We start from the raw sequence: 18,712 nt of genomic DNA, 5'->3' as shown, positions 1-18,712 counted from the left end.
GCCGCAGTATCTTTGCGCAACAGGAGCATCCTAGTTAAATAGGTCCGCGGGATTTTACTTTCTCTCTACTGTTAATGTCAGCCGTGGAAGAAGATAAATGGCATATGTGATGTGCTGAATTGTAATCGGTAATTTCCAAAATGTCTGAGGTTATTAGCCCTCGCAACGTCTTACGTCTGTCAAACCGACCGGGTCTACTTCTCATTCATAATGGCCTTTCTGTTCCACAGGAGTCAGTGCATCATACTACTGCTGAAGTTACCTGCAGGTATTAAAATATTATTAGACTGGGAGGCCGGTTTCATCAGGAAAGCGGACAAGATATGATAAAATATAAAGGGGAAAATATATGTTATCACTCCACCATTAATAATATTATGAGATAGTAGGTAGATATCTGGACTTTTTAGGTAACTTTAGATCAAGTAATGGAATAGGAATTTAAGATCACCAATTAGTAGGTCAAAAATATGATGCAAAATTGAAAATAATGAGAGAATGTTGAACTTTGGATTGCTCAATTAGAATGATGACACTGCAATAAAAAATGTTATTTCTGTATACACATTTTTGGGGGACACTGAGGCAAAGCTGTGCAATTAAATAGAGTTGCAAAGTCAAAATTATTTGATACTTCCTCTGGAATTAGGCGACAAACTCAAAACGATGAGATAGTTGGTAAAAATATTATAGGTAAGGTAAGCATAAGTAATAACATTAAAAGTTTCATTTGGAAAACGCTGAAATTCAAAGTTGAGTTGTGACGTGAAAAATGGAGAAAAAGTCAGAATGATGATATAGTGAGTCAATATGACAATAAGTCAAAGCATTGATGTAGTAAGTTCAACTTTTGGATTACTAAATAATGTTCTTAAAGCAAGAGATTTTGAAATAGTCAATTCAAATTCAGGTTTTACTTAAATTACTTTATTTATTTATTTATTTTGCAGAACTATTTAAACTTTATGCCACAAGTTATTGTCCAAAAACATATTATTTACCTCCTAGTTCTTTTTTTTTGTTTTTTTTTTTTCGTAAAAACAATAAAACATCTAATATGAAGTGTAATCTCTTAAGAAAAGGGTTTCTCCAGTTTAAAGGCATGTTCCAAACTGAGGCGCTAGGTGGAAGAATGATACTTAAGAGAAACACAGAGGTGAGGGGCGGGACGTGTGCAGTGGCCAAGAACCTTCTGCTGAGCACCTGTAATGTACCGTGTCACTTATCACAAATAGTTGGGTGTATATGTCTTCTGTATAATGTGTCATATCCATTTACAGGCAATGGTCATAAAAAAGCATTGCGTAGTGTCACGTGACGTCACTGTTCATTAACATGAGTGAAACTGCTCAACTCAGAACAATCGACCATTCACAATGAGGTAGTGTGATATGTATATATCAGTTTGAAACTGAAACTGTTCATTCTTTAATTGAAAAAATACACATTATAAGATAAGATAATCCTTTTATGATATCCAGGAAGGGGAATTCGAGAGCACGAGCTTTGAGCCTTATAAGTAACAAAAAAATCAAACATAACGGAATATTATTGTCACACCAGACATAAAGCGCTTATTTCCAGAGATTTGTTACACTGTCTGCGGTTTTAGTAAATTGCAAGACCAATTTTACAATTAACTGCCAGGAAATGCCGGATGTGATATTTTGCCCTTCAAAATAAGCTAAATCACCAAAACAAGATTTCTGGGTGATGATGTAGGAACAAATACGTTATTTAAAAAATGTAATGTTTGATTGTACGAAAGTAGAAATCAAATGACATATAGATTGACATTTACATTATTTTGGATGTAATGTATGATTCACAACACTCATGTGTGAGTAAGTATGTGTTTAAATCACTTCATCAGCCTTGATGTCTGTTGTTATCAACCTTGTGACATTATATGTATTTCCTAAGCTTATGTGTTAGTTTATATTGACTTTAATTTGTTCTTGCATGTTTTAATATCTTTTTTTCTCACTTTTTGTCTGTTTTTGAAATGCTGCAAGCCTGTTAGATGTTTTTTGTGGGACAGTAAAGACTGAAAAGTTTTTTTTTCCAGAAACAATAAGTAAATAAATGCATGCCTATTATACTATATAGGATTAATCGGACCATGCATGTTGTCTGAATAACATGCATGTTTCTCGAAATGTAATAACATTCTTACATTATTTTGTATTTGTTTGTATGGAAAATTGAGCTAAGGCAGGTGAAACATGGATAATGCACAGTCTCGATGGGAAGAACTTCTAAAATATAGAAGAGATATGATAAAGTATGTACAACAAATCCTAAAACTCACTAAACAGGCTGGCATAACATGATGTGTGTTAATCTGTAACATATAACCAGAGCTTTATCATCAAACCCCATCATTAATGGTTAAGATTAAAAAAAACATATCTATTGTCACTTTAAAGTGTCATTATGTAGGATTCATCCTTACCCAGAGGACAACTGCTTAGAATACCTGTTTTCAAAAACCTTTTGGGCCTTTAAGTCCTAGTCAGGTTTTATTTTGAAATCCCTTACCGGAACTTGTCAACATGGCGGCGTGTGACTTGGCCGGTTTTGCTCTCAGGGGGGTTGTTACACTCCTGTCTTCTCTCATACATGCTACTGGTAACAAAGGAGACAACAACAGAGGGATGGTGGGTGCGCAGACAACAAGCCTGTCAGAAACAATAAGAAACTGAACCGGTTCGCTTCTTCCTTGTGCAAAATTTGTCCGAGGGGTTTTTGTTTTTATCAACGACAATTTGTTTTTTTATCCGCGGGGCGAGTTAAGTTTGAAGTAAATCAACATAGCTGCGCCCTGGACCGATCTTAACCTAAAACCGCTTTTTCTTGCCAAAGCTAACTATGTTGGACTGCCAACACTAGAGCCGAATAACTGAGGAGAAAGAGCCGGACGTGTCTGAGTACCACCGGTGAGTTATCTGCTCTGTTCTTGTATGCTTTTAACCAGATTACTTCACTTTTGGTAGTTCAGCAGGTGCGGTATGGCTTTTCCTTGACGGTTGAGCCCGTAGGCACCTGTTCCCGTACTGAAACCTGTTTTAACACACAGCAAGGGGTTTAATAATATTATATTGGCGATGTCCTACTGAACACAAATGTGGTTACCTCTTGTGGTGTTTCTCTAGAATATCATGGAGTTGAATATCTTGACATTTTCTTTGCCCCATTTTGGTAGTGAATGTAGGGAGCAGTACACAACTAGGGAGTGTAATTGGCGATTAAGAGATCCAGGTAATAAGGTTATTGGGAAACGTTGTTATTGAACATAATATGAATTCTCTGCCCTTGACGCTCAATTCGTCTTGATTGATTTCAGTGTTGTGTTTTGTTATCACTTAAATTAACATATAACAGGATAGACCACTATTGGCAGCTTCATTTGTGATATTTTCTCATGTCAGACCTAAACAGCATGTTTACATCTGCACATCTGTGTATCACCAAACCACCTCTGTGTTTTTATTCCACCATCCTACGTTTCTGTCCCTCTGAGGGTGTATGAGCGCGTGCGTTTTCCTTTTCCGACACACCTTTTCCGTCCCATCTTCCTGTCCAACGTGGAGCTTCCACACACATCACATGTATTACAATGGTAGCTCTCTTAAAGCCCCCCTACCCATTTTATTCACACACTGACCCATTAGTCTCCAGAGCAGATGGCCTACTGTACAACACACATACACACACATTGAGGGAGAGCATTGTGTTGATGAACACCCTCTTTAAGCACTTAAGGATTGTTCTCAAGCTGCGCTGATTTAAAGGATCACAACATATCTGATATGTATTGGATTTACCCAGACAAATACACTTACTGGAATGAATGACTGGCCCACTGACCCAGCCTGAGTGGTGTGTAAGGTCCAGTAGACTGAAGGATGGAGCCATTGAACTAACCAGGTCAATAGACCAAAGGGAAACAAAAGATAAATGAAGTCTGGTTGCAATTGAAAGGAAATCAGTGAGCGACTGTAACCTCGAGTCTAGTCTCTCCGAGTGCATTAACACACAATCCGAATGTGTTGGCTTTGTGAGTGAACACACCCTAATATTTGAGGATTTTATGTCACCCCGTGGACAATGATCGTAACCAGAGGGTCAAAACCGAAACCCTGGGAAGACCTACATTACACCGACACACACCAGCACACACACAACGCTGTAGTGATGTCATCCTGTCTTCCTGATGTCTGAGATTTATGAATGTGTCTTTGAACCAACTCGAAAATCAAGACACCAAACGAGAAAAGGTGTGACGGAATATTAAAGCATGTGTAGCTTTCTCATATAATCTCTCGAATGGTTTCCGTGCCGTACATTCCTGCTCTGTCATGTTCGAATGGTTTAAGGTGTGATCCGTCAGCCCAGAAACATTTTTCTCGTCAGACCGAAACATGAAACCCTGTCTGTCTCTTCATTATATGCTCACTGACTGAGCAGCGTGCGCACGCCATCCAAACTGGTCTGACTAGCTGGTGCGCTTTCTCAATAACAAACGGGTAGTCGTTGTGTGTTGTTGACTTTAACAAGCTTTGTTGGAACAATTAAGCAACAAACAGTAGCTTGTCATCTGTGAAATGGTTTGTTTACCTGCTGGTAAGAGGCACTACTTTTGGTTAATATCAAATGTCACCCTGTTCAGACACGACTTTGTATGAATTTAGTGGTACTTTACACAAAAGCAGCAGCCTCCAATCTTTGTGAACGCCCCATTAAAGGAGCAATCCAGCTATTAAGTATTGTTCTCACATGAAGTTGGGGGACTTGTGTGGAAAAGATTTTAAAGATAAAGGTCCAAATAGATGCAGCAGAGGCTGAGATATCCCAAGTTAATGTCTGCCTATGGTTCAAGTCGCAAAAACCATGGGACAGGGTCCTACATTTCCCATAATGCAGCTTAGTCGTATTGTTTGTTTTTTTAATGCTCAGGCAGTGCCACAGCAAGCTATTTTGATGATCAGTTAATCGTTTCAGTCATTTTTTAAGCAGAAATTTCAACATTTGCTGGTTACAGCTTCTTAAATGTGAGGATTTTCTGCTTTTCTTTGTCATTAATAATAGGAAATAAAAACAGTTTGGGCTTTGGACTGCTGGTTGGACAAAATAAGCAATTTGAGAATGTCACTTTCAGTTTGTGATTAGCATTTTTCACAGTCTTTTGGCATTTTGCGAACCAAACAAATGATCAGTTAAAAGTTCACATTAATGGCAGATTAATGTATTTCACAAATAATTGTTAGTTACAGCCCTTAACAACTGTTTTCCCAAGAATAGTAGTGCTACATGTGATGCGTTCACTGACCTTCATTTATAGAATCACGTGCCTCTGAATCTGATAATCTTAACTGTATGGATAAAAGGCTGTACTCTCTTGACCCTAAACAAAACAAAGCAATACATAACAACAAGAACAAAGAGAACACTAAGATAAAGTATTTCTAAAAAAGTACCTACTGTCATAGACGAGGACCAACTGATTCATTCACCATTGCACGTATAAGAGCTTTTACATCAGGCAGAGATCACGTCCCTCAGTTTCCGTCAACAGGAAATCGATCCAGTTTTGCTTACCAACAAATCTTTTCAGGCCATTCAGCAAATATTAGCTGAGATATTTCAGTCTGGAGCAAAGTGGCGGCAGCTAGTGTGGCAAATACTGTCTATAGATACATGGGGTTCATATGACTGCCAGCTGCTGATTGGTCTCTGTTGTGCATCTGTCATATTCAAAATACCCCGTAGACTAAATGATACATCAGTTAACCTAAAACCTAATCACTACATCAATTGTTAATGAAGTTTGATGGAGCCTTTCACTGACATTGATGAACACATTTACACACTAGATGTAAGAAACAAAGAGGCACACAAAAGAAAACAGTGCAGTAACTCTCCGCTCTGTTTTCTGCATGACTCAGATGATTACTAAGCCTTGTTGGGTTTGGTGTTGCATCAGCTGTTGCTAACACGTCAAAAAAAGATGTGGAGAAGTATCTGCAGCGTGGCCATTTGGCCTGCCAGAATGGAAATTGAATTTCATTTGATTGTCGTCATATTTCTTTTTATAGACTCCCACTGGCTGAAAGAAGTGCCACGTTTGACGGCTTAATTTGTATCACTCGAGAACTTTGAATATGGAAATGTCTCATTGTTTGAATTTTAAAAGAAGCAGGGCAGATTTGCTACAGATGTGTGTCCACTCTAATCATGTCTGCAGATTGGTTGCATGATCATTGAGTTTCCTGTGAGTGCATGACATCAGTGCACATTTGGGTCATATTTTTAAAAGTGGACATCAATGTTAAAACGTCCGACAATGTTGCCGAGCGAGCAAATACTCAAAGGGTGTTTTCAAACGTGCTGAAAGGTAAAAGATTACAGAGAGCTGCAGGCTTTTCAAACTGCCAGGGCAACAGTGGACAGGGTGGGGTGATTATAAATGTACATGTGTATTGAAACAGTGGTTAACTATTAATTGATTTACAACGCAGTGTCATGAATCATGTGACACTTTTCAAATGTCGGCTTGCGACGCGGGTATAGCACATAAATTAACACATCCTGCTTCTCAGCTGTGAGTCGTTAATAAATCACAATTTAAGAAAGTGCACAGTGATGTCAGGGAATATTTTGATGGAAAAATCAATGATCTGTAGCTGGATCTCCCTTCACTGTGTCACCTCGTAGAACAGTAAACACACTTGTCTTTACATTATCTCTTTATTTGTGGGAATGTGCCCCTTACAGTGCAAAGTTCAGATTCCTCTGAGGCCTCATTACAGAGAGAGATTTGAAGCAGAGCTCAAAGTCTGATCTCAGGATTATACTGAAATGGAGTACTGTATTATGTAATGTTTACTGCCTTAAGTAAATGTTTATTCCAGCAAGAGAAAATGACTATAATTATAGTGAATCGTGTGTTTTTTCAGGGGTCCGCACCAAAAAGAATGAGAATCCCTAATTTAGGGTTTGAGGCTCACTTTGTAATCGCAACGTCCTCAGTTCAAGTCTGACCAGCGGCCATTATTTGTATTCTCCTCTGGCTCTCTACTGTTTAATAAAGGCATTAAACTCCTCAATGAAAATGTGACTGTCAATTCTAGCTCTGAATCGATGTTGATACATTTTTTTAGGTGTAATCTATGATCTGTATCAAAGTTTGATATATGATATGATATCCAATTGGTTTTAAGCTACTTTTCCTTTCTCTTTACTCATCAGGTGATGATGACACGCTCACATTGACCTTTGCCCTCAAAGCCTGACCTCTGATTGGTCAGGGCTAGGAGTGAAACACGCCGTGAGAGAAGACTCCAGTTACCATGTCTGTCCAGGAAGCACCCCCACGGGCCTCGTCACCTGTACTCGTTAAACCTGAGGCCAAGCCGAGACCGGAGATCCCTCCAAAACCATCAACGCAAACCAACTCCCCTCCTCCAGGGGACGCAGACAGCAGTACAAGCCTTTCTGAGGGGAAGGTCAAGAGGATCGTGAACAAGTTTAGCATACAGGAGCAAGTGCCAAAAGAGTCAGATGAAAAGCCCAGCAATGGTACTGCAGAATTTAAGGCAGGTGGAAGGTTCAAAAGGCCGCCCACGATAAAGCCAAAACCAAGGCGAGCCATTCTGCAGCTTCAGTTAGGGGGAGAGCAGGCACCTCCGCTGCCTATGAAGAGGAGCAAGAAGCTGAAAGACAGTGAGCGAGGAGAGGACGGGGACAGCATCAGTGTGGAAGGAGGTCGATCAGGTACGGTTGAGTTTACTTGGATCTTAATCTTGGATCTTAGGGTCAATTCAGAATGCTGTGTCTGTCCTCTGTGTTGATCTGCTGCTTCTTCATAATTCTTGTTGTATTTTATTCTAAAGTTCATTATTTATCAAATTTCTTTTGGAATGATGATGATGAAGTTCCTTGTCACTCTTCCAACTTGATTTGATAAACATCAGGAAGCTTTGTCACATGATTTCTTTAAAATGAAGTTGAAATGTTGTAGACTTTGGCTGCCAGCTTGCACTGTCAGCATTTAAAGTTGTTTATTGCATCTTTTATTCAGCTGACCAGAGGTCAGATGGCATAATACATTGTAGTTTATTGTCATGCAGTGGTAAAGCGTCATTTTCACTTCTGTCACAGTCTCACACAACCTGCAGTGCAACTATACTTTAGGTTGCACTGCAGAGGTCACTATCAGAGGTCAGTCTCCCTGATAAAACTGCAAATGAGTGTGTATGTACAGCGCTTGGTTTGAAAGTTAAATCTGCAGTTCAGTCGGGGTGTTGCTTATTCTGACTGACAGGTTTGGTGCCTCTGGCTATTCTGAACAGACTGAACAGACATAATTGGGTTCAGTCAGTCAGATGATCAGCTTGTGTGCAAGAGAGAGAGAATGTCTTATCTTCTTTACTAGTTGCTTGGTGATTGTAGAAAGTAGTAAAGCGAAGTACGGAAAAAAAACTTTGGAGATTTGTTTCAGTTTTGATCTGTAGCTCAGTGGCACAGGAGTACTTTGCTGTGTCATGATGTTGGGCTTTGTCCTGACTCGACAAAAGAGGAACTCAAAGAAGAGACATTATAGTCACTGCCTGATTAGAAAGAGAATTGTATGTTTCTTCCTCAGGTACACACACTATAATAGCACTTCCTTGTTTTTGTTCCTCGTCAACCTGTAAACATACTAATAGGAACTTTTAACTTGTTATGAAACTGTCTCAGTTTAATACTGATGCCTATACATGACCTACATAAGCAAACAAGACAGTCAGTGAGAAGATTGACAATTTGTGTATAGTTTTGCTTCATGCTTGTCATGAATTCCAACTCAGCCAGGTTGGACTGGTTTAACAGTTAAAACCATTTTTTAGGGTTGAGTGCTGAGGATGATTTGAGCAGTCGCCTTAAGTAGCCTTAAGAAACAGCTGCACTCTGTCCTGGTGGTCGGCACTAAAACAAGCTGATGAAGGTTGTCAGTCATCCAGGTCATGGTAATTCTAAGTGCTATATTGTAAGTGAATGGTTCTGCTGAACTGACGACGCCTCTTGTTTTCACAACAGTTTCCCACAGCCCAAGGTTTCATTTTCTTTTACCCACATTACACGATAATGCATCCACCTTATCAATACATGTCAAAAAACTTGTCTTTTCATCTTTTTAAAGTATATTTCAAAATTACATGACATCACTATCAGCTGCTGATGTGGAAAAAAAATAGGTTTGACTTTTTCTGCCTGTCATGTCTTCACTCTCTAACCCACTTAACCTTCACATCCTAATTCTCTTTTCTCCTCCTGTCCCATTTCCTTTTGTCAATATTGGATGTTTTCTTGTGGAAACCCTCCAAATGTCCCATGAATATTTGAACACGCCACTTGCAGATGTGCTGTATTTGCATAGCGATGAATTGCTGACGGATGGAAAAAAAAGCTCATTAATGAAAGGGAGCGACTGGGGATGCACATGTAGGGGAAAAAAGAAGGACGAGAAACAGCTCCTTCACACCCATTAGCTATGTGTTTTATCCTGGGATGTCAGCGTCTGTATGTTTGCTTCGGGAATGAGTAAAATGTTTATTGTGATTTATTTTCTTCTCCTTTTAACAGTTCAAAGCTTTAATTTGTGTTGCTTCTGTTTGATGCAGCACCTGATGGAAAAGAGGTGGAGGTTCAGCTTATTGGAGGAGGTGAAGCAGAGACGGAGCACAGTCCACATGTGCCTCTCAGTCCCTGCTGCGAGCCAAACTGCAGCTGCGTGTGCCACCTCCAGTGGCCTGGCATGAAGCTAGTATGGGTGCCGTTGGACGTGGATGATGATGTGGTTGCAGAAGAGGATGAGCTTGACGAAGAGCAGAGGGAGGAGGATGGGGAGGACTGGGAGGAGGATGAAGAGGTAGAAGGGGACAGCGTGGTGGGGGATGAGGTGGACAGGACTTCTGTGGTTGATGAGAGTGAAGTGTGTAAACAAAAGTTCCACCAATCATTAGATGTTTTAATCGCGGAGGGTCACAGGAGACGTTCTGACCCAGGCCCCCACTCTGTTTTCACCCTCGCTGTCAACCGCTCTCAGTCTCCTCCTGTCCCCCCAAAACATGCTCAGTTAACACAAATCCACCACACACCCCCCCAAGAAGAAGAAGAAAATATTTATGAGGCCACACTTCCAACGGTCGACCCCACTCCTAAAAAGACCACGCCTTCATGTAAGGAACTGGATATCCCTCTAATCAAAATTCGCAAACCAGCCCGTCGCTCTAAACTGTCCTACAGCACCTCAGACCCAACATCTGAGTTCCAGGGTAACACTGAGCCGCCTCCAAGCGCAGGCGACGTCCCACCTGCCATCCCGCCCAGGATGCCTGTGACGCAGGACAGCCGCAGCCTCACTCCAGTGCACCGAGCCGGCATTCCCCTCCCACAGCCTACGTTGGAGGAGTGGCGCAACTTGCGTCCATCGTCCCCCAGCAGCTCCACTGCCAGTGGGCTGAGCCCCCAGCGGGCCATCACTCCACCCCCAACATCCACCCCCAGCCCCCACAGACCTCCACCTCCACCACCACAGAAAGATCCCAGGAGGCTCAGCAGCGCCTCGCTGCAGTCCTTAACACAGAGAAAAGGTTTGTACAGAGCAAACATTATTATTTTTCCTGAGAGGAGCCATGAATAATGCACAAGTTGTTCATTTTCTGTGTAATCGAAAGTGATGACACAATTTACCTGACTTTTTAGATGGAGAGGACAATGTAAGCATTGAGGGAGAAAAAGAAGACACAGCTGAAGAACCGTGAGTTGTTACTCTGACCCTTACTTTTCCTCTAACTTCCATTTTTAAAAAGGTTTCGGCTGATGATATTCTCTAGTTCTCTGTTTATCACATCATTTAGAACCAAAACCAGCAATGGTCACATGTTTAATGAAACGATTTTACCTTTAAAAAAAGATTTAAGTTGGATAAATTCCTCAGAGAGTGTGGAAGTCAGATAGGATTCAGAAACAGGTGAGCACATTGTTGGTTTTGGTCTTTTTAAGGGATTTGTTAACAATAAGAAAAATATACAGGTTCACTAGCCTCAACTGGAGGGATCAACAACTGTGTTCACTCTTTCGTTGGATGGTTTAAGCTCACCCTGGCTGATCCCGTTCTCCTCTGTCCTGCTTCAGGAGCTCGGTCAGGAGGGACTCTCTCCAGAGGCAGTCTTCGTTCAGCTGGGAGTCGCGGCTGCAGGATGGTAAGGCTTACACCTGAAACAGAAAACAAAACATAAAAAGACAAATCACAGTGATGTACATATAAAAAATATTATTCCTGGAAAATCATACATTTGCCTATTTTGAAGCTGTGTTACCATCACCCATAATTTATTTAAGCTGCAGTGTCCTTTAGTGTACTCCAACAACACACTCAAAAATTAAACACTTTTTGTGTGCTCACTTACTGTGAGTGAGTAGTTTCCTTTGTCTCATTTCCTGTGGGAACACACTGCACACTCAGATCTGCTTAGAAACAGACTGTAATGGTCTTTAACAAGTAAATGATCTACATTGATCAGGTTAGTTGCACTGAAAAACTAAAACAACATCTGAAAAAACATTTTAGTTAACTGAAAAAGAAATAAGAATTAACTACAGCAAAATGAAACACTGCTGAAAAATACAAAACTATAGTAACTGGTTCGTGCTGGCACAATCATTTACCAGTTACCAGTTTATTTGTTACATTTGTCCCACCTGACACAATCCAATACAACAGTTTTTTGAGTGCATCCTCCCTTGTACTTGGACTACATACATATAAAGCCTTCAAAAAAGAATGACTGAACCACAATTTCCAATTACATAAACTGTATGGATAGAAGAATAATATGTAAATTCTTAAATGTCTGTTGAATCAACAACTCTCACTGCTCCAGTTTGAAGCAGGGGGACTCGTGGTATTGATTGGTGAAGAGGTGTCAACTTCATGTATACTGGAGTTTACAGTTAGGAACATTTGTGACTTGATTCCCCTCAGAGCCACTGTACCAGACATACCGCGCCACCGTCATCACCAAAGAGATCCGACGCCAGACTGTTTGTCGTAACATCAGTAAAACTAGCGCCGACTACGCTATGGACTGGACGGCCCGTCGCTCCGGGACTGGAACCAGTGCTGGCACTGGAAACGGAGCACTGAGAAGCAGCCCTGTGCCCACACCGGTCCAGAGCACTCTGTGGCAGGACCTGCCATCTGTACGGGACAGCGGGGTGCTGGAGCTGCTCACCCCAGAGCACTGCAAGTACCAGGAGGTGAGGGGCTGATGTGAGGACAGGAGGGAGGCTAATGTACAGAGGAGAGATTACATGAAGAGAAATCAATGACGGGAGCAGAAGTGAAATGGGAGATGCTGTATCAAATTTTAAATTGCATCTTAAAATAATAATGTGTTGTTTTAATAAAAATTAGACACACTCTGCCCCACTGTATCACTCTCTGTTGTAACATGATATTGATTGACTCTGTCCTTGGTTGATGAAAGCTTTTCCAGTCACTCGTCCAACTTTCAAACATGAAGGAGGAACCTTTAAAGTACTGGAAGTGATGCTTTTTTGGAAGTAACCCAAGTCATTATTTGATTTAATTGAGCTATGAGAAGAGGGCAAAAGAATGACAGTCATTACAAGGATTAATTAAAAATAGATTATTTGTTCTGTCACCGTGGATTAGTGAGCTACCCCATTTCTCTTAACTGTCAGTTTTTCGGTCTGTTTATAATGCTGTACTCAATCCTATTCAATTTTGGCCTTTATTATAAATGTTTCTATTTCAGCAAGGTGTTGTATGATGTTCGTGGGACTTACTTTTGTCTAATGTAAAGTGCAAGTTCAATGAGATCTGGCTCGAGGGCAGCACATATTCAGTTCCTGTGCTTTTCCTAGCCACATTAGATCTAAATTGGTCTTAAATTGCTTTAATAATGGTCTTAAAAAAATCGTATTAAACAGTACCTGCAGAAACCCGGCTTTATACTGTGTACCTTCGCTTTGCTTATCTAGATCCTTATTGTGTAAAACATGACACATTCTTCACCTTCTCCTTGGCAGAGTATGTTTGAGGTTTTGACATCGGAGGCCTCTTACCTTCGATCCCTTCGAGTTCTAACCGAACACTTCCTGGACAGCCGCGATCTGGAGGAGACCATGATCATCAGAGACAGGAAAACCCTCTTCTCTAACATCCTGAGAGTCCGGGAGGTCAGCGAGAGGTGAGAAACGGCAGAAGGAAGGATGGAGGGAGATAAAGGGATGGGGAAATAGGAACGTGATTTATGAGTTGAAGCACGACGAGGTCACTTGGTATTCTGTGCAAAGATACCAACAGATGGGAAAGAAAAGGAAACTGACTGAGGTCAGGTGATAGTTGTCAGTTGTTCTTTATGGTTAAAAAAAACTATACATTTTATTTGTGGTAAAACATTTGCTTTCTGACTCTACAGGTTCTTGAAAGACCTGGAGGACCGCATATTTGAGGATCTGGTCTTTACTGACATCTGCGACATAATCCACTACCACGCCCAGCACAACTTCCCTGCTTACATCGACTACGTCCGCAACCAGATCTACCAGGAGAAGACCTTCACCTTGCTCATGTAAGGACCTGCAGTTTGTCTTCTTAAAACTAACTGCTTGAGCTTTTTCCTGCAGGAACACAAAAGAAGAGAAGACATATAAACATTACTGCAGCATTACACAAGATTCATTTGAGTGTATATATATGTGTGTCTGCAGGAAGAACAATGGGCAGTTTGCTGCAGTGATCACTCGTCTCCAAGAGTCTCCTCAGTGCCAGCGGCTGCCCTTCATGTCCTTCTTGCTGCTGCCCTTCCAGAGAATAACACGTATCAAAATGCTCATTGAGGTGAGAAAGGTCACAGGCACACAAGTTTAATGTTGCTGTGGAGAAGCTGCTGCTTTGAACAGGGAAGAATAAATACAGTATGAATCCAGCATGAAGGCAGTTTGCTTAGCTTAGCATAAAGATTGAAAGGAGGGTAAACAGCAAGCTTGGCTCCATTTCCAACTGCTGTTTGTCGATAAATACAGCAGGTAGCCTGTAAAACCACAACTTGTTGTTTAAATATATATACAATTCCAGGAGTTTTTTTTTTTTTAAACCAGTCTCCAGTGCTGCATAATTATACACACATCATTTGTATGTGTGATGCTAAACACTAGACTCTAAACTACTGATAAATTTAAAAGAAAATGTATTGTTGGATATGGTAAGCAATACAAAATAATAATAATAATTAATGTTTGGGTTTTTGAGTCAGTGTTCAGCCATCACTTCTTTACTGAAGAAGCAGAAATGTGTCTGTTTGCTTTTGGTTTTTCTTTCCCTTGAGGAAAAAAGCTCCGGAGGTCAGCGTCATAGTCATAGACAACAATGCAGTTAACCTTTGCAACCTTTAGATTCATTTTTCAGGTGTCTGAACTGAACGCCACAGTACATTCTGTTTAACTGACCCCTCTCCTCTCATGATACAAGCCATTGAAATTCAGTAGTCTGAGTTCATCACGGCGTGTTGCTTTGTGGAATGCTCACGTTCCAGCTTTATCTCCACGGCTCAAACTCGTCACTGCTTCTTGACCCAAAAGCAAACGGACGGGCACACCCCGCCTCAACCTCATGACCTGGTTTGCATTTAAATGGAAAAAATGTTTCCTGTTGATGCTGTTTGTCCGTTGCAGGAATAGAAAGTTGTTTGTCGTTTCAGAACATCCTGAAGAGAACAAAGGAGAGGACGAAAGAGGAGCAGACGGCCTCCAAGGCTTTAGCTTCAGTGTCGAAGGTAAACACCCCTCACTCCTCAGCCTCTCCTCTGACTACAAATCCATTTAATTTGACTCACGAGCGCTCCACATGCCTCTGGAAATTTTACGCCAACCATTGTGTTACAGATTTCCTATTGATTGAGCTCCACTGTGACAGTGACTCATATGTGTCAGTGAGGACAAAAGCAGTCTGAGTCAGACTCTGTGCAAACAGGGAGGAAACATTTGACAGTATTTCCCAATGAGAGACAGTTGTATGTAATGATATCTGAAGGGAGGTGGAGTTATAAAAATAAAAATAAGTGTTTATTTCATGATCTGTTTTCTTTTTTTCTCTCTCATAATCACACACAGATTATTGAGGAGTGTAACACGCAGGTGGGAAAAATGAGGCAAATGGAAGAGTTGATTCATGTCTCACAAACACTGGAGTTTGACAAGCTCAGGGTAAACACACGTACACACACACACACGATGTGCATGATTTCTATTTGTCCACATGTTAGTTGGACATTTATTTTGAAAAAGAGGTAAACATTTCTGTCTTCTCCAGGCCATCCCGATCATCTCCCAGACACGGTATCTGGAGAAGAAAGGAGAGCTTCAGGAAATGTCCAAAGGAGGAACTCTGTTCAACATGAGGGCGAAGTTTACACCCATCTACCTCTTCCTCTTCAACGACCTGCTCATCATCGCTGCCAAGAAAGGGTGAGGCAGAACTAATTGAAATTCAACATTAATTAGAAACCAACACATTAGAAACAGAGCAGTCTGCCTGCACATTCATTGCTCTCTGTCGACTTTGCAGCACATGAAGGTGTTTCCTTGAGACTTCCATCTGCTAGTTAACAACAGAGAAATGCCCAAAAGATGCCATGTGGTGGGATGCCCTGCCAACACGGCAAACTCACAAACTAATGAAGCTATGTCAGGCCTGGTTAGGTTAAATAATGATCTTATGTGGCAATTTGATTTAATAGTTGTAAATACCAAGTATTTCACTTTTTTATCTTTCTCTAAAAGAAGTACCGAGAGAGACAGAGGTAAGGTGAAAGGACACTGACTGATTACCAGTATTGAGCTTGTTAATATACCTTTTCTCTCTCTGTTAGAAAAGGGGGCCAAAATAGTCCTTTGACAAAAAATTTTGGTTGACATTCATGGTGGCCAAAAACTACACTTGTACTTAAAAAGTCTTTGCTGGAAAACTATAGATATATGACTCTGTCCCATGTAAGTTATTCCATAATCCAGGATTATGCATTTGTTTCAGGATGGGTGTTGTTTCAGAGTTGTTTCCTTCATTCAAAAGAATAAATTATGGTTTATCTTTAACCTTGTTAACAGTAATGGTTTTAGTGTTATGGGATGGTGGTAGTGATCTGTGGTCATCTCACTGATAAGCATCAGGCCTCATATTTAGTCCATAAAGTGAGACTGCAGCCAGTCTCTGTGGAAGCTGTCAAAATGCCTCTTTAACAATGAGGAACGTGACCACTGACCACAAAAGCAATCATGACTCTCAAACAGTGTGTCGTCACTCATGAAATGACTCTAAACTTCCTCAAATGTAGCTGAAAGTCGTGTTAAAAGAGAATCGAGAGAAAAAGGGGTAGTTTCTAATACACAATTGTTGTGACAGCAGAATGGAAATACGAAAATGCTTTTTTTGCAGTGCGGAGCGTTTCGTGGTGCTCGACCACGCCCACCGCTCTCTGGTACAAGTGCAGCCGCAAGATGAAGGTGGGAGCAGCGGCGGCCCCTACGAGCACTGCTTTAACCTCACCCTGCTGGAAAACTTCCAGGGACGCATGATGGAGAGGCTGATCAAAGCTCCCTCACAGTGAGTAGCTTAGTTTGACATAAACTCTTATCCCTGCAGTCTACACATCCAATGAAATACAACTTACAACAACTGTTATTAAAGACTTAAAGTGCAAGTTACAGCAGTTTCTCTCAACAGGTCAGACATGCACAGGTGGATGGCAGCTTTCCCCAACCCCACCAACCCAGACAGAGATGAAGATGAAGTCATTTATGAGGACTGGGGTGAGGAGTACAGTGACAGTACAGTAATACTGTCTGTTTTTAATACCCACAGTTTTTTTACGCCTTTGTGTATGTGTCTCAGATTGTCCTCAGGTGCAGTGTGTGGAGCAATACATCGCCCAGCAGGCAGACGAGCTCACCCTGGAGCCCACTGAGATCATCAACATCGTCCGCAAAACCAATGAGGGTAAGAGCCCGGCGTGAATCATGGACTGAAGAGTTACTAAGCTAGTTGTAACCATGGTTACAGCTTGCTTGGTAACCCTGACATGTATGCTACAGTGTAGGTCGATTTTGCTCTCATGGTGTTGGGTTTTGCGTTTCGTCCTCCACACTTCGTCAGTTAAAAGTACGAGACTGTTTGCAACCTGGAAAGTTAGAAATAGCGTCTGAAAATGTTTGTTTTGCAAAATATCCATATTTGTTTTTTGACTAGGACTAAGAATCAGACTAACATTTGAAATATTGGACAAACAAGCCTCCAATCCAAATGGTTGAAGGTTCTGACATGACTTTTTATCATTAACATGCCCCTTTCTTTGACTCTGCTTGCGTATACACCCTGATCCTCATGACTGCCTCCATCCTCGACCCTGCACCTTAGCAGTTTATTGATTTGTCTTGACTTTCTTGCATGAACGATACAGAAATCTTCCCCTTGTTTGTTCTCCTCCCACCTCTCCTCCCGCGCCCCCTCCTCCTTTCTCTCTCCCAGGCTGCTATGAAGGCATCCGCCTGTCTGACGGTCAGAAGGGCTGGTTCCCGATAGCCAACGTCATAGAGATCACCAACGAGCACGTGAGGCGCCGAAACCTCCGAGAGCGCTACAGAGTGATGCAAGCTGCAAGCATGGTCTCAAAGGGAAACACTTAATTAGGATCATGGGATGTTTACATTTAATCTTTTTTTTTTTTAAAGGACAAACTCTTCAGAAGTGAACTCACTGTCAGTTTCTAAGAACCAGGAAAGATAAATGGAGAAGAATGATGATCACGAGACATCAACACACACCTGCAATCATCACCTTATTTATATAACTGGAGAAAGAAAGAAACTATGTGAATGTGCATGTTTGCCTACAACACAGATCAGCACCTGCAGTTCATCTCTTCCTCTACATGAGCATGTAGTCCCAGCACTGCTGCTTCCTCATGCACCTCTGTGAAAACTGCAGGTTTGAAATGCCAATCATTCTACCCATCACTCAACCAGACTGTAAAAGTGTCAGACCTGCTGCAAAGAGCAGCTGGGTGTTCCTGCTAACGCCTCCTGTGTCACAGCGGCAACATGAACACACAAGTCTAATTCCTCATTCATTCCTGCCAGGCAACAACAACCTGTCATGAGTCACCGAGGTGGCCACAATACAAGATACGAAATTAATCTCGCATCTTATCTCACAAGACAAACATGTAGAAAATGGAATCAGGAAGTGCCTTTTGAATAAACCTTAAAAACACAGGACTACACACCAAGACTGCTGCCGGGATCATAAAGCGCAAGAGTGTTGAAAATGCATGTAAATGTGTGCCGAGCTGTACTGCCATCATGATGTTTCAGTGATTGTGCTGTCTACTAGTTTGCTGGCTTGACGGGATATATTTGTGGATACGCTGTAAATGTACAGTATGTTGTAAATACTCCTTCAAAACAGTAGTAGTAGTGATTTAAATTAAAAACAAAAACATGCGTCTCTTTAGCTGGATGTTTGTTTTTTGGTAACAGAGGCTTGTTTTTATTGAACACTGATCCAGTACAATTTTTAAAGGTAGACATGAAAAAACTTCCATAGAAACCAGAGCAAAGAACTCCAAACTAGTTGTTTCCATAA

At 41.2% G+C, this 18,712-nt stretch overlaps 1 protein-coding gene across 1 annotated transcript; it reads left to right on the top strand.

Moving 5' to 3' along the window:
- Positions 1-2,581: 2,581 nt before the first annotated feature.
- si:dkey-38p12.3 (rho guanine nucleotide exchange factor 15) lies at positions 2,582-18,580 on the top strand. The gene is made up of 16 exons (XM_037112639.1): positions 2,582-2,939; positions 7,252-7,776; positions 9,666-10,637; positions 10,750-10,804; positions 11,182-11,249; positions 12,032-12,306; positions 13,102-13,262; positions 13,494-13,646; positions 13,786-13,915; positions 14,775-14,849; positions 15,187-15,279; positions 15,386-15,540; positions 16,508-16,675; positions 16,796-16,881; positions 16,964-17,068; positions 17,597-18,580. The coding sequence occupies exons 2-16, from the start codon at positions 7,353-7,355 to the stop codon at positions 17,752-17,754; spliced, it is 3,078 nt and encodes a 1,025-aa protein (XP_036968534.1). The 5' UTR covers positions 2,582-2,939; positions 7,252-7,352; the 3' UTR covers positions 17,755-18,580.
- Positions 18,581-18,712: the final 132 nt, after the last annotated feature.

This window comes from Acanthopagrus latus, chromosome 10 (assembly GCF_904848185.1).
Source record: "Acanthopagrus latus isolate v.2019 chromosome 10, fAcaLat1.1, whole genome shotgun sequence".
Classification (NCBI taxonomy): Eukaryota; Metazoa; Chordata; class Actinopteri; order Spariformes; family Sparidae; genus Acanthopagrus; species Acanthopagrus latus.
The sequence above is the reverse complement of the archived record's forward strand: the minus strand, read 5'-3'. Positions and strand labels throughout refer to the sequence as shown.